The sequence below is a fragment of the Calypte anna genome, chromosome 7 (assembly GCF_003957555.1).
Source record: "Calypte anna isolate BGI_N300 chromosome 7, bCalAnn1_v1.p, whole genome shotgun sequence".
Lineage (NCBI taxonomy): Eukaryota > Metazoa > Chordata > Aves > Apodiformes > Trochilidae > Calypte > Calypte anna.
The window spans coordinates 21,051,377-21,076,720 of NC_044253.1; the positions used below are offsets into that span (position 1 = coordinate 21,051,377).

Here is a 25,344-nt window from a genome sequence, read left to right on the forward strand (position 1 = left end):
CATACCAATACACTTTTATATTAAGATTTCTGTTGAAAATGGCAATAAAGCAGGTGACCAGATCTGCCTTCAACAACCAAGACAAGACTCTTGCTGTACTGAAGAAAAAAAAGGGTAAGGACTGAACACATACCTTAGATATGTCTTCTTTGTAAGAGTTCATTTAACTTTTTTAGCTCCTTAATATAGTTTTCCTATAAAGGTGGCAATTACTTCTTAAAACAGGACAATAACTGTGATATATACAGGACTATAAAAAAATTATCAACTAATTTCTCCTTGAGTCACTAACCTGAGTTTTCTGAAGCTTCCAGTCAACTAAGGATATGAAGGATTTTCTCTTGTTCAGTCCAATATGGTAGCATGAACTTCTTTAATCCCTATTACTATTAAGTGGTTTTTATCTCACTGAGAGGAAGCACTAGTGGACAGAAACTAATTTTGTAAAGGCCCTTGCTCCTGGACAATAGCTACTATCAAAATGAACTGTCATTTGACAAAAGCACATGCACTTTTTCAGGAACTAACAGGTTTTAGAAAAAATCAGTAGGTGGCAGTCTTAACTTCCTTACATACCAGACTGTAGCAGTACCTGTTCTTTTTAGATCCGTTTTCTCCCCAATCATTTTGGCAGATGTATAGATTACAAAACTTAAAAGGTTTATTTTCATTCCAAGTATTCAGTTCCTGATACTCTTCCATGGTTAGGGAATATCAGTTTGTCAAAAGTGTTTGCCAAAAAATCCCATGCTAATTATATCAGGTATCAGCAACAAAACAGTATTGGTGCAGTTTTCTACTATCTCTTAAATGAAAATAGCTAAAAAATCATTTAAAATATTCAAAATTATAAAAGTACTTGGCCTGCAGAATTTTTATATTGCTTCCTTAAAAGGAAGCCAGAGCAAACACTCCTAAAGAGAAAATACAGCAGTTACTAGATGCATTATCATGCTCTCTTCCAACATAATGCTTTGAATGAGATTTACAGATTTACTGTGCTGAGGAAAGGTGTTTATTAAATACAAAGAAAGGCTGACAAAAAAATAAATGATGCTCTCTCAACCCAAACCTCTGATCTATCATGGAAAGAAAATACAGCTCTGAACTGCCAACACTTTAAAAACCCAAAACACCTTGGCTGACAAAACACCACAAGGCAATGCCCCCACTCCCTCTTACACAGATGAACTTGCTGGGCACACACAGGGAACCTAAGATCCTGCGTGGTCTAGTGAGGGGCCTCGTAAGATACTTTGTTAGTTCTGAAGGATTCAGAGGTGTCATCATTTTACTGAACAAAAGTTAGAAGTTTTTATTTTAAAATACATACTTTTCAGTGTGCATTCAGATCTACTTTTTAACTAATGTAAATAGTAGTAAATTACTACATTGTATGGTTATATATTACAACACAATTAGGATAACCCAGCTCTGTAATATAATAACCTAGTAACAGACCCACAGTCAATTCCACAAATGTTTCTGTTGCTTAGTTTAGTATGAGTCCAAGACCTTAGTAACATGCTGACCATTAACTAACGTTTTTGAAACAGCTACTGGAATTTCTTATGCTAAACAGTTTAAAAGACAATTATTAAACAGACTCTTAAAAAGTTTAACAAGCTTAAATGCTTTCAAACAAGCACATTTTTCCTGAACTGTATAGCACTGCTTTTAACTCATCAATGGAATCAGCCTTGATTTCAAAAGGTTTGAGAAATGTCAGAAAACAAAAATAAATTAAAAAAAAAATCAGCTTTAGAAGCTGCTGTGCAAAATTGTTGGTTGGGGAGTGGGCAGCTAAAGCAAGGTGCACTGTGGAGTAGCACTACAGAAAGTCATTAATGTAAGCCAAGGTGTATTTGCTTTTGTGAAAGATTTAGCAACAAAATAGGAAATCCAATTTACCACCAAGATAGAATTTACAGAGATCACAGGTATTTCATTAACACTTTTGCTGACATATCCCTCCCTCCACTAACTTGCACAGGAAAATCCTGTAAAATTACCAGAAACTCTTTAGCCAGTATCCACAGACTACTGCACTCAAAAACTTGTCAGATCACGTCCTTCAAGAACACTGCCCAATATCTTAATCAACAGAACACACTGCAAAGTGCAAAAAAAGGCTGCAACCATCACAGGAGTCACTGACTTTGCTCCAACTTAAAAAATATGCCAATTAATAAATAACTTACTAATCTTTATGAAAGTTGTGCACTTCATTAAGTTATGTGAAGAGACAAAAATAGAGAATTCAACTAAATATGAGTTTCAGATGACTGGCTAGCATGTACCCTCTGTGTAAGTCACTTTACTGATGTGATAAAAGCCATTTCAAAATTTTCTCCTAAGCTAGAACAAGATCTAACACAGCTTTCAATATAACTGATAAAATTGATTAGAATTTGCTTTGAATTCTTAATGTTAATTTTATAAGAGATTATTTCTTTTTTTTTTAAATTACTTTTATGAATTCCCCTGTTGCTATTTAAAAGTAAAATAGAACAAGATAATAACACAGCAGGATGCAATTTCTTGTTCACAGAATGAAATCATAACCAAGTTCCACTACCTGCAAAAGTATGAGGCATAAGATCTGGTATCCAGTCTAACAGGAATGTTTCCAAATTACTGTCTTTCATCTCTTAACAGAAAGTTTTTGCAGTGAAATGGATCTTTATTCCTCAGATGCTAATCTGCTCCCAGTGTTTGCCTTTCTTCTAAAAGTTACAGTCCTCAGTTTGTGAGATAACAATCACATCCACAACACATTTCACAACCCAGAAATTAGGACTTTAAAAAACCTAAGGAGCAAGGATCAAATCTGTAACAAGAAATGCCCAGTTTTACCCTGCAATTGTTTCTGATGAACAGTGCTCAAGATCAGATAAATATTCAACTCTATGAAACAGAAGCGAAATTGTGCATGATATCAAGTTGCCTGGTTTCCCTAAAAGAAACTACCTGTTGAGGTATTAGAAAAGGCAGAAAATCTCCAACTTGAGATATATATCTTCTATTCACTTACCTCTGTAAAGACCAAAAAAGCCTTCAAAACGCAAAACTTTTTTAAAGCAGTCAAAGCTGTTTTTATACATCAACTCTCCTACGACTGAACCCGTGGAGCGTTGATTCTGCATCCGAGTTTTCACCAGGTCTATGGGATACACTGCAGTAGCACCAACAGCTGTAAGAAAGCATTTGGAGTCTTATTTCTGCAGCATCACTGTTGGTGTAGCACATAACTCTTACAATTATTTTCTACAATATTTATTTAAACATAAAGAATCTACAAGGTAAGATCATTGCTATATTCAAAGTGAGAAAGGACAATACAGAAGGTATAGAAAAAAGTATCACGGAGAATGGATTACACTATTATATAAAACAAGGTGCACAGAACAAAGAAAACCAATCAGAAAAAACCTGAATTACCAGTAAGGAAATTCCCTACTGGAGTAGAGTTTCAGAGGACTGTGAAGGGATACTAGAATATAAGTGATGATAAAGAAAGGGAATGGCACAACCAAAAGTGGTCTGGCAATACAGTGTTAAACTAACCCAAGCTTGAAAACAGAAACATTACTCACCTCCAGCAACTGAGCCCAAAGTGAACCTGTAAGCTGACTCAGCTATCTGGAGCCAGATGGGCCTGCCTAATTCTCCAAAAGATTGCTGTGTGAGGAAAAGAAAAAAAATGCTTGAAGAATGCTTGAAGAACTGCATGGGAAATCAAAGATGACAGTGAATTGGCATTTATAACATTACAAAACCAATTTTTTTTTAATTTTGATTAAAATTTTTAAAATTTTAATTACTAATTCTAAATTACTATACAGTTTCCATTACACCTAATGAATGAAGCATATTTTTCAAACAGTCCTTTCAGTCCTTACATATTTGTGGTACAACTGAAACAAATGTGGCCAAGAAAAAGAGAGAAACTCAAATAAACTTTGCTATTTTTCATTTTGTTTGTGAATTTGTGAAGCTTAGAACCCACTTGTGGCTCAAATAAAACTCAGTATCTCAAAAGGAATTCAATATCTCACCGACAGCATCTATCAGCATGCAATATACTTTAAGATTACATATACATTAATAGAGAGCATAAACATGACATTTCATGTCTTCCAAGGAAGCAAAAAGTCCCATATTCCCTGAAATATTCTCCACAAGACTTTTTCAGGCAGTTGATAATTTACAGATATGAGGATCTCACACACTTTGATCACATACATTACTATAAATGTCTTAAGTGTTTTAACTAAATAGAAATCTCCACAGAAAATATTTGCAGAGACTAAATTATATTATTAGAAGGTTATTGGAAGGTAACTGCTTAAGATGTAAGTGTTCACAAACTTGCACTATAAAGTATGCAAGATGGGCCAGATTTTCTTCCAAATTCAAGTAAATCATGCATATTAGGCAGTATAATTTGTCTGGGTTACGTAAGTGGCTGAGATACTACCTTTTAAATACCTTACTAAGCTAGAGAGTAAAGCCTGTTTCTCAAACAGACCCTGTTTTTCTTAAAAGCACTCTGTACTGTTAGCAGATGTGGTCCTGACAGCACAGCTGGAAGGTAAACAGACTTCAGACTGAGACAGGGGGCTTTGCTCCAATTTCCAGTATGAATTCTCCACAAAGATTATCACTGTCACATGGACATTTCACAGCTTACTCACCAAGGCTACTGATCTAAATTAACATTCAGTTTCCTGAAGCTCTGGAAAGTGGAATATCCACAGACAGAGAGCATGGGCCTCAGTATAAGCTACTCTGTTTGGACTGGTGTTACACTGGATGTGCAAAAACCTGCCTTTATTGCAGAACATTACACTGTATGTACACAATGTGGGACTAAAGCTTCTGAGCTTCAGATAGGATCATTATCTGAAAAAAACCCCATGAATAACATTTTATACATTTTTTCCACAGAAGTAAAAGATACAGCTGCCACCATTTCCTTCCAGAAGTACTTTCCCTCCCTCAACAATGTAGCCAAACAGATGAAGTCTGGGTAGGACCAAAACTGTAAGCTGCACATGTGGACCAGCATAAAAAAAGCAGAAATCAAGCATACTGCCTTTACAAGCAAATACAAGCAATAAATCTGCTGAATGCCCTGATTAGTTTCAGAACACTAAATTTTCCTGATCTAAAAAAAAACCCATGACAATAAGAACAAAATAGCCACATAAATTCTAAAATATAGAGATATTTCTTTTGATCCATATAAATAAAATAATACCCAAAAAAGCCTTAGAAGCAGGACTGATTCTTCATTCCTCAAAAAATTACTCTTAGTCTAGCACACCTGCTTTCTTTTAGCTGCTTGAAGGTTATTCTTTTTTCTTCTAAGCTCCACAGACATCTCATCAAAATCCAGTCATTACATTCAGACATTAATCTTAATGAATACGTCAGTGGGTGTCAAAAATCAAATTATTTGTGAAGGAAATGGCATTTTTACATTACTGTGTAAGTGTCCACAAAGTTTACAGTTTACTTGTGTGTTCAGATGGATATGTAAATGAATGTAATTAATGCTATAGCTTTCAGATCATGAATATTTATAAACAGAAAATTACTGTAGCTGTCATTGCTATAGGATATTCAGCTGCTAGGCTATAAGAAAATCTTACACAGTGAAAAAATTGACAATAAAGTAAACAGAGTTGAAAGCAGACTAATTACCATCTCCACCAAAGACAGAATTTAGACTTTCCTTTAATAAGGAATTTTGAAGTCACATAAAAGTGATTACAGACTTATTTTCCGTCTCCAGAGACAGCTGAACCTCACTGCAATGATATTCTCTCTTCCACAAAGAAACAGTTCTCATTTTATCAATACAGTTAAATAAGATAATATGTTTCACCTAGTATAAGGTCTAGTAAAAGATTGTTTCTTATAAAACAAGGAAAATGGAATTACTTTGCTTTCTCCTGTCTTCTCTCAACACAGAATGTAGAATAGGATGAAAATATAATGTATTATGAGTGTGAAAAGACTATATTCTGTTCTAGTGATGAGTCCAACTTTTATTAATGTGCTCATTTTATAACAGTGCCGAACTACAAAGTTAATTCTGAAGCATAAAATAACAGAAGTTAGTACTTTGTCTGCCCAGAAAGGTAAGTGCTACAAAGACACCAATTAAAAACAAAGTCAGCTGTTAGGAGCGTAATTACAAAACTTAATAAAAAATATTTCTCAGTAGTCTGGATAATGCTGCATACACATTTCTGTGTCAACACATTCCATCAGTCTCGTCTCCAGGAATCCAGAGGAAGACTGTTACCACTAGGCAGGTTTTGAACACTTAATTTAATTGGCTCAGATATGCCTAATTGCCAATGAAAACAGAGTGTCTGGTCTGTTCTTCACGTTATAATTTGTTCAATTGTATCATGAGCAATTTGTTCAAAAGAGAACTGAATTATCAGATCCACCCCTAATAACAGTAAATAAAGCACACTCCAATATTTTTCACCTAATTCTACGCTTTTCATCAGTCCCAATAAATCCAAATTTCCCTTCTTCTGTCTAGGTCAGACAGCTGATAAGTATAGTAAAATTCAATTATCATTATAGATAAATGGTTTAAGCCCACAATTTCATCCAATTTCTCACAAAAGAACATACTTATAACCCTTACATTTAATACTCACATTTTTTACTATCTAAAATAATTTTATTATTACAGAGTTAGATTACTCGGTGAAGTGAAAAGCCTTTTCAGGAGTGAGCAAATGTATTCACAGTAAGTGATCATATACATATATATCTTAATCTTGTATCTTGTAATCTTGTATCATCCTTCAATATCACATCTATTATCTTGTTTAGACACATGTTCAATAGTCTGCCCTTAGAGTAACCACAAAGCACGATTCCCTTGTTAGGAATCTGTTTAAAGTGTATTATTCTTATTATTCATACACAAGTACATGTAAATATTGACATAACTTCAACAAATTTAATGCACACAGCAGTTCTACCTACCTGCCTCTGGAGTTCTGCCAAGTTGTAAGGTAAGGCACCTTCAGCCAGTGGTGCTATTCTCTCAATATCTGCCAAAGTTAAGCGCCTTGACACAAGGCAGAGGAAAGTAAATTATTGATAGATAAAACATCAAACATACTCAATACAGAATTCCTGGCTACACCTCACAGAATACAACCTGAGTTAAAAAAGAAACAAAACACCTGACATACTTGAATGCACATCTAAGAAGTCTGCTACATTGCAGTAAAGAATTCTTGGAGTTAGAAGGGTGTTCTTCTCTTGATTACTGGTAGCAAGGGATGCAATACACAAATTAAACTATTTCTAGGTATTCCTACCCATTACTTCACCTGCGTTAAAGACCCGCACAAAACATCATCAGTACTTCTGGTTAATAATACCATTGTGTTGTAGTCTTTTGGGACCAATGTAATCTATTTTGCTATTTTATATGTATACCTATAATATGACAATTAATAATTTGTGCCTGATGTACAAAATTCACTTAAAACCCCATGCATACCCCAAAGTCATTTTATGTTGAATAAATTACTGTAATGAAATGCAATGGAACGCACAACTTCTTAAATGAAAACTACTGTTTTTTACACAGAAAACAGCAAAATAACGATTTATAAATTATAAATTTAATTATGTTACCCAGTTACACTGTATAAATCTGCAAGTTGGTAGAGAATATCTATTTCCAGTGGTGTAACTTGTCCAAATCGGATTGCAGAGTGGGTAAATTCCTCTGGATTTAAAGGGGAAAGAGGAATAATGCAATTGTGTTATTTGTCAAATTTCCTCTAAAATGTTCACAAATAAACAAGATAAAAACAAAATCTATCATCACGAAGCAAATTTCATAACGCAAAGGGAAAAGGTCTCTTTAGGGGAGCATCTATCTTTAAACAGGCATTTTCAACACAGAGCAAGTCTGACTCCACAACTCTGATTTACAATAAGAATTCACCAAAGACCACAAAAATCATCACACTAGCAAGCTTAGTAAATGCACACCCACATTTTGTGATTTTCTGAGTATTTCTGAAGTCTGCAAAGTGAACAGAACAGAACAGAATAATGGTCCATTATTCACAGCTTTAAGGGCAACTGACTCATCTACTGCCATCATGTCCAGATTTCTTTGTTTGCTGGTTCAAACTAACCCAAAGCTTAGGTAGTTATTTAGCCAAATTACATGACATGCTCCTGACGTAACTGGCAAGCTACAGCAATCAAGTCTGAGCAGTGAAAACACAGTAACTTTTTTTCACAACACAAATCCAAGCAAGGTGTATTTACAGATTTAGCATAATTTGGAGAATGAGGATAGGCATTTAAGCTTTCCTTTAGGGATGAAAGGTAGGCTGAGCATACAAGCATAAGCCAAATAAAGAAGGAGGGGAAAAAAAAGAACTATGCATGCTTTTTACATAGGCTTGGTTGGTCCCATCTATACAGGTAATAAAATTGGTGGTAAAATATGTCACAAAATGACTATAAAAGCAGCTCAGTCACGCCTGCAGCAACACTGGAAATATGGCAACCTGTCACGTGCACAGGGATTACCTGTGTCCTAACAGAAAAAAAGCTATATATAAAACCACTCAGGCAAAAAAGAACTAAGTTATAAATCATTACCATTTTTCCAATGAAGATTTAATAACAGATACAGTAACTACAGTTAAAACAACATGTTGATTACTGATTATGGATTTTCAAGCTTAATCCATTCTATCACATTCTCTAGGTACTTTCTTTCTCTAAGCACTTTCTTTTTCTAAGCAATCATGCATCTCTTCCAAGAAGGGGTAAACCCCTCAATTATATACTGCCTTGCAGTTATCCATTCAAACTAATAGGGCCAACACATCCCCAAGGCCAGAATCCCTAGAATCAGAAGTTCTTTTCCTAAAAGAGTGAGCTGAAAATCTTTACTAACCCAAAGATGAAAATCACCCATTAAACTCTTTCACTGTAGTCCTAACCTTGCATACTACTGCAGCACCTGACTTGCCATAAACCATGTGCAGCACCAGATTAAAAATTGGACACAACTAGAAAATTAATAAAATGTAGGAAATATACTTTACCTTTTGTGACTTCAACATCTTTTCTTGTACCTGCTATATTACTGTATATCTTCCTAACAAGATCCATGTTATTCAACAGGGCATTAAATGCATTGAAATAGGAGAAGCTGACCTGATGTGCAACAGCTCCACCAGCTACCTTTAAAAATTAAATGGATGCAGTTAATTCCCTTAAGCCCTTTTGCAACATCTTACTACAAATCACAGAAACACTTATTTGGACAAATTAGGAAACAAGTAAAGGTACTTTTCTATTCCTGTAATTTTAGGTATATTTAATAGAAACATGAGGGGACAGTATATGACATTTTTGTAAAAATTTAACATTAGGAAATATAATGTAAGTAGATTATTATTCAGTTTAGCTGATACATATACTAAATGTGTCACTAAATATTCTTCAATACTCTCTATTTCTAATAGAGAAATGCATGTAAATGCTACTTCAGATTAAGGCACTGACTTTGCACCAAATACAGCAATTACATTTATTTAGAAGTCTAAAATTAGTAGATGCTATACATTTTAAGGAAGATGGTATGCCCTATTCATTAGGCAGGGTACTATTTATAGGTAAAATAGGAAGATAAGAGGTGTTACTTTGTATTTCAGGTAACACTCACTCTTATATACTTTTTTATACTATATACTTTTATGTCATTACTTTACCTATAGATCTTGCCTGACCATTAGAGCTGCAACCATTCTACCTCTAGAATCTACATATTGACTTACAAGATTGTGATCTGAAAAGAATGTACTATATAAAAGACAAAACTGTAAGTAGCTTCCATTTTTTGAGATCTGCTATATATTAAAAAATAAAAATTAGATTATTTTATCCTAAATGAATGCTTTCTGTGCCAAGTCCAGTTTGCTCCACTTCAGTGGAAAATATAGTAGATTAACTCAAACTGTTTCTAGCACTTTAAGCATGTGAACTGGACTGCCAAACTTGTCCACTACTGCAGCCCAGGAGTGCTGCCACGTTTTACCCTGCCTGCTCTGTTGTGAAGATGATCAACTGTAGCACCAGGGCAGTGACTAACAGGTGAGAGATGACAAATAGGAGAGAAGCAGAACATTTTAAAACAATACAGATAGTAATTGCTGAATGCAAGGCAACTTCTTTACACTTACTGAAACTAAATTTTCTTCCACGAATGGAGTGAGCATATGCGAGCGAAGGGTAACCATGATGTCATTGAAGTCCAGTCCAGTTATCATACCACTTTTATTTTTGTCCCTCAGTGCAAACGCTTGTCTTGCATGTTCTAACTGCAGCTCCTAGAATGAATATTGAGAAATAGCAGATTAGAAGCAAATTCTGTAACTTTCTCTCACTGATTTCATAGTTTTATAGCATGCATCAATACATCTATGTGTAAATGTGAGTGTAAAGGACAGCTCAACTTAAACAAGAAGTCTGCATACTGGTGCCATCCACAGACTCATTCCTTCGTAAAAGGAAAGCCTCAGTTCCACTGTCAGGACATACTCACTTCCACAAAATGATCTGAGAAATAAAGTTTACATACCCATGTCCTGTCTGCTATCTGTTCCTTTATTAAATACTTAAATGATAGAAAAATTTCTGAAACTGATCGTAAAGACTCTAAGCAAGCTGATCTCTTACACATCCAAGATGAAGTATGACTGGAGTATTATAAACTAATTCAAGAGTATTTGAAAATAAACAGGAGGACAGTAAAAATTATGTAATATAGATTTAGATTGCTCCCAACAGCTACCTTCCATAATGTCAGAAATGGTCACTCATTTCAGGCAATCAAAAACTCCTATACAATCTGTAGAAACCTTCATGTAAGGCACACTGCAGTAACCTAACCTCAAGATAATACTGATGGCTGTAAATTCTATGTCCAGAAAAAGTTGTTTCCTTCTATTCAAGCAAACAATAAAGCACATTCAGCTGCCATTTAGGCCTCTAGAAGCAACTAAAATAATAACCATGTTCTGACAGACAATAAGAAGAGGGCAAACTATCCAGCTTGTATCACCTTTACAGTATTTTCAAGTCTCATAATGTTAAGATCAAGGTTTTCTAGACCACAGTGCAACAAGCCTGCTGTGATTCAAGTCCCTGGCCCCACAATATGCTGCTATACCAAATAAGAAAAACAACCTGATGTAAAAGGAGGGACAGTGATACACAAATTGTGTACACATTGGAAATACCACAATCCATACTACCCTCCTGTACTAGAGAGGGTTTTATAGTATGATTAAAATAAGAGCTTACTGTATCTTCCATAACAGTATCTTGGAACAATAAAAATAGGAATAGGTACTTATCACTTTGCTCGGTGTTCTCAACATAAGATTTTTTTCCCTAGCAATCTGATTTTTTTTTCTACAGTAGTGTCCCAAATTTATGCCTGGGATCACTTAAAATATGCAGGAAAAACACAGTTTATTCCTTGAAAGTAAAATCAATTTAGACTGCATACCAGAAATACGGTGCCAAACTCCAGTACCTCACAGTACCACCAGATTAGCTTCTTTTCTAGAATCTCCTGTATATCTATTTTTATTCTGGACAATTAGTGATTACACCAAATCATACCTAGGACTCCCTCATTTTAAGACAGTAAGTTCAAAACTATGCTGTATTCAAGGCCAGTTCTGGAAATGCATTACCTGTTTTGCTTCAGGCTTGCTAGAGAGAAAACTATGAGAAATACAAGGCAAAGTAATATAAGTAAAATTCTGCATATATATTTATGAAATTCAGTGCAACTATCTAAAATTCTGCAAATTCCTTTATCATGTATTATAATGTGCATTTCTCCTACTTTTGTCTTTCTCCATCCTTTATAACTGATGCCTTCCTTTACTTCCTTCAAGTATAATGTTCAATTCACATTATGTTTTCAACTTTTTGGCTTAGAAAAGTCCAGTTCTAGGAGTGAGATCCCTTAAAGCCTGATCCTTAGAGGGTAAAACACCCCAAGAAAGCAGATTTGCCTTCTTTCTGTGAAGTTGGCTGCATTTGAGACCAAACTCACAATATTTGTGTGATAGGGCATGTGCCAGTGAGAGAAAAAAAAGGCTATTAGGCACTTTTTAAAAATGAAAGAAATTAAAGGTGCTGACACCTCTGTATTGTTTTAACATATGATTATAGGGTTAATAGCAACTGATTATATTAAGGATCTGCTCTGCTCTGCAATCTTGCTCTGGTAGAGATTAGTTTTACTGTTTAATTCCTATGAAATAAAAAAATAGACCCTCGATCCAACTTAGCAACAATCAGTCAAATGGCTAATTCAATAAACAGTACGATTAGTCCCATTCTTTTACAGGATGGTACTCAAGTTAAAGCACAGTAAGTACACACTTCTTACAGAAATGGTATAGAGAAGTAACAGTTCATCAAAACTGTCAGGATTAGTATCAGATAATGACTATCACTACCAGATTAAGCTCAAAAAATATAATGTTATTAGTGTAGTATCAGAAGTCGAAATAATTTGCAGTTCTACTTTGTAGGAAGGTTAGTAACTGACCTGAAGAAACTGAGTGAACTCTGCATAGTTAAGATGCTTCTTCCTGTTATGTCCAAAATGCAGTCGAATGAATTCACAGTCCCAGTTGAATGGGATTTGAAGATGAAGAGTAGTTTGTTCAAATATTTCTTTGACATTTGCTTTGGGAGAAAGAGAAACAACAAGTGAGCTTTGGGGTACTGTAGATCTACAAACACAGCAGGAAGGATACAAACAAATTATTTTAAGCACCTTTTTTCTTAAGTGTTCTAGTTTGTTGAGACTAATTGCTAACTGAACCTTTGCAGACCTGTATAAGAACATATTTTATGGCACAATATGATACTTTTGGTATTACTGCACAAAACCTCAAAGTCAGTTTTATTTAGTTCTGATTAAGAAGCCATTTCCCTCATATGTGACAAATAAGAGCTGTTTTGCATTCTGATACAAAACTGATAATGGTCCTCCACCCCTGCTCACCATCAAATTGAGCCCTTTATCAAAAGCACAAATACCTGTATTTCAATCTGAAGCAGCAGATTGTCATACTAAGTGTGGTTTGATTGAAACTTGATTATTACAGTCACACTGTCTGAATATGTCTATTGAAGATATGTATAAGAAATACCATCTAAAACATATCATTAGCTCCACAGAAAGCACCTTATTAAAAGCTTTTTATAAGACCATAGTACAAAAATAAAATCCTATAAAACATAATTGGTAGTATCAGTTATTAAAATGTTTTAAGATAAGCAAAGATAGAGATGCCTTCTTTTAAAGGAATGTCATTTCAGAATATGAGTTATCTGTATGTATAATGCACAACTGAAATCTCACTGCCAAATACATTATCTGAATTCAGACAAAACCCTCATCTGAAAAAAAATGCTCATCTACAGCATTGCCATGCTGCAAAGCAAGCCTAGTTTTTGTGTGGAAAACAGACCTCTTCTTTTAGATGTTTAAACAGTTCTGCTAGAAGACGATGCAATCAGAACTTCAATTTATTATTAACTTAAATTAAGAACTTAATAATTTGGTAGCTCCATCAGGAGCTATTTACTTGGAGCAAATGTATTGCCTGCTCTATACTAGAGACTACTTTATTCATTACTCTTTTCAGTTCTACAGCCCCTCTACTAGGTCTAGATCAACTCTAGGAAAACCACGACATGATTTTTATGTTTTAAGTGAGAAAAGGATGGGTAATAATCAGAAACAATCTTCCTCACAATGGGAACATACAAAGTAGGACACCTTGGATAGAACATCTGCTTCAGTTAGTTTGGGATTATACATTTAAAGGGCACATTGTAGCTAGTAAGTGATTTGACTGTAATTTAACACTTACTTAAAGGTCCAACATAGAGTATAGCCATAAAAACTGCAATCTAAACCACAGTTTCTACTGCAAGGTAAGCTAAAGGAGTTTTCAGGTAAAAAAAAATATCCCAACTACTCGAAACTCCCCACTCATATCTATATGAAAGGTGATGGTTAAAAAAAATTAGATAAAGCACCCAACACACCGTGCTGAACTATTTTATTCTGCCATACTTCCTTTAAATGTTTTGTCTCTCTAGCCTTCATCATTGCTAGAGATGAAGGAACCAGGAGATGAAAGTATAAATTCCTCACCTATCACTGATTCACTGCAGCTTCTGACCAAACTTCCTGGAGTCTTAATGTACTGCAAACACAAACAGATCAGTGCAGTTCACTGTTAAACCTGAAAAGTGGCACTGAACTGTGAACAGAACACATGACAGGATCTGCTTAACTGTATCTGTGACTACTGTCCAAAGAGGGTGCCAGATAGTGACTACTTACACATCTGTACAACTGACTTCCAATACATGCTGAGGTCTCCTAATGAAAACTTAGGAAAGAACACACTGAAGCAGACTGAAAATTTGAAGTGAATTTCCAATTATTTCCAGTGATTGGTTCTTTTAACCTCAGGAGAAGGCTAAAAAAGGAGTCTCTATTTATAATAGAAGAAAATATTATATTTATTTTAAAATATTATATTATTTATAATATTTATTTTATTATATTTATAAATATTATATTTATATTATATTTATTTTAAAATATTATATATTTATAATATAAGAAAATATTCATACATGCGTATATAGACATATCTTGCTATTATTTTTAATGAAACTCAAGAGCCTGGTCATTTAATAATTCTCATTCAAGTACTTAATTGTTGATTACTAAAAGAAACAGGAGTCAGTTTCCTGTGCTGTTGATTTTTCTTTCTTTAAACGTTTACCCACTAGGCAACACATCACAAGTCAAGTTTCTTAAGCACCTGCCAGCAACTGGTAAATGAATTAATAAATTCGTATTCAACAGTGGGAGGTATTGGTACTTGAAAACTGCAGTAGTGGGATAGCTTTAAAAAAATGTTACCCAGGGTAGCCTTATGCTTCTCTGAAACTGGTGTCTTACCCATTTTTCTTCCACAGGAAATCATCCAAAACCAGTAAAGTGTACTGCATGTATTATAGTCATCTATAAGAATATGCTTTTAAGAATAATTTAAGAATAAGCTTTCATCTCTAGTGCTGAGTCAACTCCGTGTTTGCTTTGTTTATGAAACATTTGGGGTACAGGAACAAAACCCTGCACCCACTGTGAATAACTGGCAAAGTTAAAACCATTGAAACTCTAAATACAATTTTCCAAGCCATTTGGGATTCTCGAATGTCTCTAAATAAGTTCTTTATTACTTCTACCAGGAGTAGCAATGCCTTCTTCACAATCTATCAACAATACCCTTTTAATACAATTTTGTTGGCTATTCTCTCACATTAAAGGAAAGAGCCATCACCACAACTATCAGCTTGTGCAATGAGAAGCCACAAATGGACAATCACATTTCCAAATTTATAAATAAGGTAATCATCACCTACATTTTCACCACTTTGAATTATCTTACTTTAGTATTATTTTTTTCACAGCAGATGCCAAGCACTGATAGGAAAGAAAACAGGTGACATTAAGGTACAGATGCTGGCAGTTTTTCCTTTTTTTTTATCTCCCTCAGTGAAAAATCAGTAACACTTCTAAATTAAGATGAACTACAAGTACCTCAAACAGAGCTATTCTGCAGGGGGCAAACAGCAAATTATTTTTAAACCCTTTCATTTTAGTATGACATTTGACAGAATGCGTTCATTCTCCCTGTCAATACATGTTACTCATTTACTAATGTTTTCTCCCACTCTTTGCTCACCTTTCTACAGTGGAGTCCTTTCCTACTGAGCTGATAACTTTCTTTGCAAGCTTATAGCAATGCATTTTCCCCTCAGATAGGCATACAAGTCAGCAGCCTGATGACATACTCAACTTGCCATCAGCCCAGGAACAATAAACCTACTACTCTAGTGCAGTAGCACATTACCTCCAAGGCGACACGCATTCTCTCAAGATTGCTTCAGAATTTCTCCACCCAGTCATTTTAAACAAATTATAGATGCCTGGAGCAGCTATCTGCAGGCAGTACACACGACTGGCTCAACCTTTATCAAACACCACTACCTATTGGGCTCAGAAAAAACATATAAAAAACCCAAAGTTTTTCAGCGACACTGAATTTCACAGAAGGAGGAAGAATACATTAGGTTATGAGCACAATGATGTCTTACTCATGGTCCATGTGGGGATGAGCTCAGCACTTCAAGGAAGCCTTGAGGAATTACCTATTATTTTGACTCATCAGCTCCCCAAGAAGCAGAGTGTAAACCTTACAGAATTCCAGAGCCATCAACCTGTTAACAGAGTGCCATTCCCTTTCACTAGTGATGGAACGTCAATCATGCTTGTTAGAGACATAAAAATGTAAAACCGATACTTTGAAATAGTAAGAAAGAATGCTAAATGTTTGTTATTTAATAGGGTGGGGTTTTTAAAATCTGTCTACTCAGTCATCTACAGTCCTTTTTGCATATATTTAAGCCTTTAATGTACGTAATGCATTTTAACTTATTATATGCTACTATTTTTCATCATTCTAACAACAGATCTTACTTATTTTCACTTTCAAGCATAGAATTTTAAAATCACAGTTAAAGACAAAAGATTTTTCTGTAGCATCTTATGGAACAGATGTATATTAGGAGTGATCCAGATGTAAATAATACAGCAATTATTTTGCCATGAGAGCAAAGTGACATGTGGCAGGAAAAGCGAGAAAGCTAAACTAGAAATACACTGTATATCTACTATTACTTTAAAAAAGATTAGTGATGCTGTTTAAGATTAGTGAGAGTCATAAACCAGAATTGCCACTATTTATAGTTTTAATGTGGGGTTCTGCTTTTGTTTTCCCTCTTGCTGTGCAATGGTTTTGAATTAAACACTACACTTTTTAAATTATTATAAAAAATTAAATGAGGTGTTCCTATTCTGCACAGCTCACAGGTGTTTAAAATTGAGGTTTAAACCTGAAAGAACCATGCAACAAGAAACAACCAAACAAAAAACCCCCAAACAGATCAAACCAAACAAAAAAGCAAAAACCAAAACATACCAAAACAAAAGATAAATGAGGACAAAACAGTGTCATAACATGTGGTGACATTTCCTACATTATCTGCACGTGTTAAGCAAAAGACATCTTGAAAACAGCACACTCAATAAACACAAAGTGGTTTGCTTGTATCCTCAGACTGGTGCTCATGTGATTATGAGGGGTTTTTTTCAGTTTACATTTTTAAAGGTTTCCAGCCTTTCTGGTTGCAAATGCTATTTTATAAAGCAGAGCTCTTTTAAGATTAAGTCCAAACCCTAGAATTTCCAGTCCAATTGCTCTTTTGGAAATGGGGAAGATGGGAGAGCAATAACTGCATTTTCTAAAAGTCATTGTCAAAAGGAAAGAACTTAATATCATATATTCAACTCCTTTCTCTTATTCTCACTCACCTTTTTCCAGTGTTCTCACACTCTTTAAGGAAATTCAAGATTAATTAAAGTCTAATTAAAGATTAAGGGAAAACTTAACTTTCTCTTCTAGATTAGAATTTGTTTGAGAAAACAGATGGACAAGATTTCACTATCACTGTATATACAGTGAAACTATCACGCTGATATTTATTACTCTAATTCACCAATATCATGGTATTTTCACAGAGCTGCATTACTAGGTATCCAACCCCCTTACTCTTCCCAGTGCCTTTAGAGGAGAGGCTATTATACCCTGCAAAATATTTTAAATTAGATTTTGTGCTGCAGGATGTTTTAAAAAGCCCTATGTTCAGTTCCATAAATGTTTTCCAATTACCTCCAAAATAATCAAAAAATTCTGAACACAGAAGAATCATAAAGGCAGTAAAATTGTTTCAAATTCCCATTACGTTAGCTCTGTTTTCTATCCATACCAGCACAGGTATTTAACTAAAAAAGCATCTGAAATTCTCCAGTTTACCCACAAATGGCTTTCTTTCTGGTGACACTACAGGGAAGAACAGCTGGAAAAAGCCTTGACATTGTACATTCCAGTTAAAAGTGACACAGTCCAGACCACAGTATGGTTTGACAAAGGGATAAATTACAAAGCATCCTTTTGCTTTCAGTTAGACATTCTATTTTTGAGATAAGTTTCAGTGATAGTCCCAGACTTCACCTGTAGTGAAATGAGGCAATCAGGTGTGGCTATTTATGAGGGGGGAGGTGTGAGCTTGTGCTAAGCCCACCTGTGCCCAATTAAGGCTGACCCCAGCTGCACATGAGCAGGAGAGCCCTAATTGGGCACAGGTGGGCTTAGCACAAGCTCACGCCTCCCACCTCCTAAACAGCCACACCTGACTGCCTCATTTCACTACATTCACCTTTTAACCACAATAAGGATCCTCTGCTTCAATACTGAAGCAAACCAAATACCTTCATCAGTTTTAATACTCAGGTTTGCTTTAACCTGAATTCAGGCCAAAAGACCCACAAAGAATAGCAAAAAGAAGTATTCTCATTACAACAGCAATTAATTTTATGGAGTGCTTTTAAATACTTCACTCCTTATACTGTGAAGTATCAAGCTTCAGCTGTTGCTTTTTAAATATTTTATGGTTAAAGAATATTGTGAGGGCTCAGCAGCAGCACATTTTCCATACAATGTTTACCTAGGAATCATTTATGAAGACATACAACTATTTGATCAGGAAAAGAAATGCTTTTTTTCTATATTTCCACAATTAAGAAGTCATTTAAACTAAACTGTCACATGTATCAGTGGGTTTAAGAGAGTCATGTTATTGCTCTTTATACAGCACACTAACAGCAAGAAACAGCTGAAACATGTACTGACCATGCTGTACAGTCTGCTTACACAAAGTAGGTCCAGTTTCATGTTCTTGCAACTGACCTACAACCACTGCAGCATCCTAACTGCACAATTATGCAAGTCATTCACACAGGATTTCTGTGTGTCCAAAACTCCTGGGAAAATGTTCCAAAGCAGTAAGAAAGTAGATGACAGAACAGTGACAGAAGACTTTCAGCATCCCCAGTTAGCACACGACATTGCACAGACAACGATCAGCATAGCACAGATGACAAGTATTTCTACCAAAAAGTTTCCAGAGAATCTCAAACTCCTTCTCCTGTAACATTTCTCAACTCATAAGACAGAGGTTCTTCTGTAATATAATCTAATTGATAGTTTCCTCACTGGAGAGTTGGAACCTAAACAGAAGCAGATTGTGGCTAAAGGATTGCAAGAAGCTAAAATGCTCCAGTATGGTCCAAGACCAAGATACAAACCTGACTGGAGCAACTTGCTTTCAAATACAGAGCCAGCTCTAAAAATCATCTATTATATTTAATTCTCTATAGATAATTGAAAATTATCACACCCAAATGATTTTGAGACATGATCTCATGTCCACCAAGGCCATTGTTGGGGTCAAGTTACTGGCCTAACAGACCCAAGTTGATTCTGTGTTCTCCAGCACTTCCACCTATTGCTCCAGATGCAGAAAAACCTTAGAAAATCCATGTCACTTCTGGCAAGACTTACTGGCTTAAGTTACCTTTGGAATCAATGCAATCACATCCACATAGCATTGCATCTGAGCAAGAAAATCTTAACTCGGGTATGCTCCCAAAACCTGGATACACTGCACACTCATAAAGAGCGCTGACTTGTTAAATAGCAAATCAACTAGCTAAGCTTACTCCACTTCAGTGTATTTTTAATTATTTATTATAACTTTAAGGTATAAGACCTAATTTTACATATTCTCCTGTTTTTACATAAAATTAAACTCTGTGCCTTTGTTTATGTGGTGTGAAAAAGAGGGCAAGACTCATTTACAGAAGAGCTCTTGTAGGCCACAAGACTGACTTGGGAATTGACTTCACAGTTGCCAAATTCTGAACATGGCACATATCATAATGTATATTTTTCCCACGTGCATTAATTTGTATAATATGCATGACAAGCAAAAATAAATAGCCCAAGTTATGAACAACAACAAAAAAAAGAAAGAAAAAAAAAAGCAGCAGTAAATGTGGGAACTGTACAGAAACCCAGGTACCACTGATTATGTTACAGTGTAACATTAAATATGGTAATAATTGCAATATAATTAATTTTGTAAAAATATGAAACCAGTAGTAAATTTTAAATTTCCTAAAGAGTTTCCTAGTGAAGATTTATCAGTCTTACAAAAAAATACTCTATGAGAAAGATATGGAAAAAATGTGCAATTTTCACCTCTATAGTTTCTCTTGTGTTCCTCTTTTAGCCTTTCATATAATGATGCTCACAAAAATAACAATCCTCAGACTGAGAAACCTGTATACAATCTGAAATTACTTTTTGTTTATTTATGGAACCAGCTATTTTAGGTGAGTTCATGGGAGCTACAAAGTGCGTATCTCCACTTTGTGAGATTATTAAACATAATCATTAACATGGTCACACTGATTGTAGTATTTTGTCTGCTTCCTAATGACTGCATTTACCTTCAGATATACTTCACCTTCACTGAAGACCTAAAAGACTTTATTTTCAAGCTGTTGTGTATCCAAATTGATTACTGTTTGACCCATCAGTTAACAATGTAATTTAACAGACATTATAATTTAAGCAGTTTGTTTCCATAAGTACCCTTGCATAATTTTTGCCAACAATTTGCAACAAATTTCTTAACAATGAAATTGTACAAACAGTAAATGCTTACAAATCCAAGCATAGTTTGTATTTTCTTTATTGAGAGCTTTATTCTTTTTAGATAGAAATAACATTTCTTTCCCATTCCATTTTATTAAATTTCTTGTCATAGATTTACCTAATTTTCATATGAAGTTTTGAAAATAAAACCTAGTCCTCCTTAAACTGCAATGTTAATAACAGTTATTTAGCAACATCATAAAACAGTACAGTTAGACTACAGAATTCTGTCCATTTAGTAATGTATGTGATTAGGGAAAAAAAAGTAACAAAAATAAAGGCAATTTTTTTAAAGATACGATCTAGTTGGAAGTTACATTCATAGCATTAAAGTAAGACTTGCTCCTCAAGAAAAGGAACATGAAATCAGGAATTAAAAATATTAGACCTCCTTCATTTCTATATTGAGCTTTTACTATCCTAGTGTCAATTCTTCAAAGATACGTGGAGATTCAGAAGATAATTTAAAAATCTCTCCACACTGAAGGAGTTTGAAGTCCATGAAATAGAATTTTACTTAGGATTACAAAGAACAAAACAGTACTGTATTAACTTCTTCAGGAACATGACAAATCTTGATTCAAGAATACAGAGCAAATTGTATTTTGTTTCTGTGTATTTATGCTTGTACCATTTGAAAGAAAAAAAATGTTTTACTTGTGCAAACTATTAAGAAATCAGTACAATATTGCACCATATGCATTTCTATGCACCAGTGGTGATAAACCATTATTATAATTTATACTATTAGTCACTTTCTTCAACTGTTTTTCTTTAGATATTCTTACCAAATGTTACTTCTCCATTTCCAGTCTTGTCAAATAACTGAAAAGCAACAACGAATATTGCATCTGGAGTACACAAAACAGATTCAAATGCCAAAAATTCTTGATAGGAAATCAGCCTGCAAAGGAAAATACAGAGGTTATAAATTTTTTTAATTATTAACAATACCAATAATTATTTTGTGTTTGATGCTCTAGAAAGCTGTATGATCCAAATATTAAAATAAAACTCTGATCTAGAATTTGACTCTACATTAGAAACTGAAAAAGCAGTTGTTACATTTAAGTAGTTACTTAAACTTTATGCAACTGTTTCTTCCTCTGTAAAAGGACTTAATTCTTCATATCCATCAACAACAAAATACTACCAATTCTCAGTGAATAGCTACAATTTATTACTTTGTAATTGTAATGTAAGCAGAGACCACTTAAAAATTATGGCATGAAAAAAACACAGACATTCTTCCACCAATAAATGTACAGGGCTGTATTGTTCTACATTATATTACTTACTTATACATTAATTTATACTGAGAAAGGAAAGATATATTAATTAAATTATAGGAATGTACTATACAATATATTTTCTTAAAATGATATACAACATTCATTAAAAATTAACAAATTCAAAAAAATATGCAAAGTTTACAGAAAAAAATATATACTACAAATAGAACTCAAGCCATGAAGTCGTATTCTTGAGGACAAGAAAGAAATGAAGAACATTTGGACACAAGGACAGTCAGACATGACTAAGGGAAGGAAGGATTTGTGTGAAACAGCAGATCATAAGATTCTGAGCCACGGATTCAAGACAGTCACCATACCAAAACAATTCCAGCTCAGGATGCATTAGGAAAGTTGTTTCTGTGCAAGATAAGGAAGCAGTGGTATCCCCAGACAGGGTTCTCACAAGATCTCTGTAGTGCTGCATGGAAATCCAAGTCCTTGCATTCAACACACACACTCAGACTTTGAATATAGGCACAGACAACTTATGACAACAATCATAAATAACTTTTTCTAGTGGAACTCAGCTTATTCTGAGTTGCAAAAAACAAAAACAAAAAACAAAACAAAACAAAAAAACCCCACTAACATTTAGAAAGGATCCTAATGCTGCATGTAAAAACAGCTGCAATAAGAGCAGACCTACACCAGGAGATAAAGGATAACACTGGCACAAGAACAGATTCACATAACCATAAAGATGCTTAGAACAGATATATACTGTGGCCTTTCCAGAATACTCCAAGCAAAAGCCTAGGTTTTAGTATTATTTATTAAAACTACTGTATGTTTTCATCCTTGTAAATACAGGGGACATAGGTTGATGATTTAGAACGATCTCATCCAGTTACAAGTTCCTGAGGTTAGCTGATCAAAATAAATGATGCGATATCTGTTTTAGCATCAAATGAATGATCATTGGTAATAAGAATTCTAATTACATTTTTTTAATAAAACAAAAAAGATACTATTTTAGCAGATGCTGTAAAAACATAGAGTATCACTGTAGATGCTACATTTTCCTAGAAAACATCTGTAATTGATCTGAATTTAGTACTCTTCATAGAAAACCGTTATCTGGCAGTGATTACTTCAAATACATACTGCTTACTGCTAGAGAGACAAGTATAAATTCTGTTCCCTAAAGAAAAGAAATTAAAAATAATAATTAAAAAAAACATTCAATTCATTAGTTTATCTGGTCTTTCCCAAACAAAGCAGAATTGAGATACTTTAAACATTACTGATGTTGACATTCTTGCATGTATGCATTAAACAGAAAATACAAAAAAAATTGTAGTGATTTTGAAAGGACATAAGATATGGAAAATACAAAATTATGATAGTAATTAGTTACTTTAGTGACAAAAAATCAAACATGCGAGAATGGTTCTTCCAATGCAAAGTCATTTTCATCCAAAGGATCATCTCGGTAAATAAAGGCTTAGTATCAGAGAAACAGAATGCCCTTTAAAATAATTGTAAATAACATAATTTCGAAATATATTTCACATACAAGCATAAACCTAACATAGAAATTAATTCCTAACCAGGAAACTTTATAACTGACAGAATCAAGTGATGATCTCTGTAGAACTCATTCGTAGAAGACTGAAACTGAAAGAAGTCGTCTTCAGAGGTCTCACTTTAACAGTGCCTACAGCAAAAGGAGACAGACACATTCAATTTCCTTTCCATATATTCAGTTTGCAGTGTCTAGGAGCAGGGATATCCCCTGTGATCCTCTGTTATCCATTAGAGAGGAGATAACAGGAGCTGGATTAAACAGCAGTGATGGAGCTTCCCACCCAATCACTACTCAAGTATCATTCAGTGAACCCGCTGCATTAGAGTCTGTAACAATAACAAATCACTCACCTTTCATTTTATCTGTAACATTTTTTTAATTTCCTTTCCTCTCATATCTTCTGTACCATTACTCTACAAAGGCACATAAAGTAAGCCAAGCCATGGGTTCACAATTCTTCTCTACCTTCCTTTTTTCCTACTATGAAGTTTTGCTCTTTTTCCCCACACCACACAGTTTTTAGACATTATGTGTAGCTCTGCTGCAACTCTCCATTATGTGAAAAAATAACTTTTTCAGCACTTAGCATAAGAAGAATACATTTCCAAATTTGGAGAATGATACCCTGATAAGCAGAGCAGCCAGAAACAAGCAATTAAAATGAAGAATTTTGAATGACTACTGTGAAATTTTGAAGGTTTGAAGGTAGAACAACTTTTATTTTTAAATTGCAACGTTAACTGATGTTAATTGAGTTAGGAATATTCTTATTCTGAATAAGTGCCTTATTCAGAAGGGATATGTATTCTAATTTCAGAATTAGTGCTTGCAGTCTGATAAAACAGGAATGCTTACCTACAACATCAGTAAAAACCCACTGTAATGAACACGGCAGTTTAGACCAAATTCTAATTTAAACCTCATCACATTAATTTCTTAGAACATGCATTTACAACAATGAGGAAGAAACACTTTGAAAGTGAAGAGTCATCAGTTTTAAGGACTATTACAGAGTTCCACTAAAGCAAACCTGTCTTGTATTGGGAGAAGGCAGTAACACTCTGGAACAGTTAAGTATCAAGTTAGTATCAAGAAAAAGTAAAAATACTTTTTTTTTAAACATACACCCACAGACACCCAATTCCAAAATGTTTTCTGTCCAAGAGATCTAAACTTAAAACTAAATTAAATTTAAAAATTACTGACAAGGCAGTTACCAAAAACACTTTGCATTTGTATTTGAAGGACAAGGAAGGCTCAGAGAATATGATATCAGATACAGGAACGGAATTTCCTAGCACAACCCAAACCTTCTCCATTACTTGCTGTGTGACTTTGGGCTGCCATTTAGTTTTGACGACTGATACTTCCCTGGACTTCATAAAGTAACTTTAAGTCCTTGGAAAGATGTAAACTATTCTGGAATTCAGTTGAAGATTACAATAATTGCTGATGCTACAGATGAAACTTTCTGTGCAGATGATACAGTTAATAGACTCTGGAATTTGATATATCACAGCTCACTACAAAAGGAAGAATGCGAATGTAAAAATAAATATTTCTATTATGCTGATGATGCAAGTATAACAAATTCATCACACAAAGTACAGATTAGAGATAAATATAGATTAAAACATTTACAAAAATAAGTTTCAGACAAGTATCAACAGATATTCAAATTTTTATATCAAAAGACCATTTG

The 25,344-nt window shown here is 34.3% G+C and overlaps 1 protein-coding gene across 1 annotated transcript in view; it reads right to left on the reverse strand.

Moving 5' to 3' along the window:
• Nucleotides 1–25,344, reverse strand: part of SLC25A12 (solute carrier family 25 member 12) — a 47,601-nt gene that overhangs the window by 14,697 nt on the left and 7,560 nt on the right. The window contains exons 4-11 of the mRNA XM_030454236.1: nucleotides 21,608–21,723; nucleotides 12,653–12,792; nucleotides 10,263–10,409; nucleotides 9,123–9,261; nucleotides 7,684–7,777; nucleotides 7,021–7,105; nucleotides 3,597–3,681; nucleotides 3,035–3,193 (exon numbers count right to left, since the gene is read on the reverse strand). Coding sequence (XP_030310096.1) covers nucleotides 3,035–3,193; nucleotides 3,597–3,681; nucleotides 7,021–7,105; nucleotides 7,684–7,777; nucleotides 9,123–9,261; nucleotides 10,263–10,409; nucleotides 12,653–12,792; nucleotides 21,608–21,723 — 965 coding nt within the window. The remainder of the gene's footprint in view (nucleotides 1–3,034; nucleotides 3,194–3,596; nucleotides 3,682–7,020; nucleotides 7,106–7,683; nucleotides 7,778–9,122; nucleotides 9,262–10,262; nucleotides 10,410–12,652; nucleotides 12,793–21,607; nucleotides 21,724–25,344) is intronic.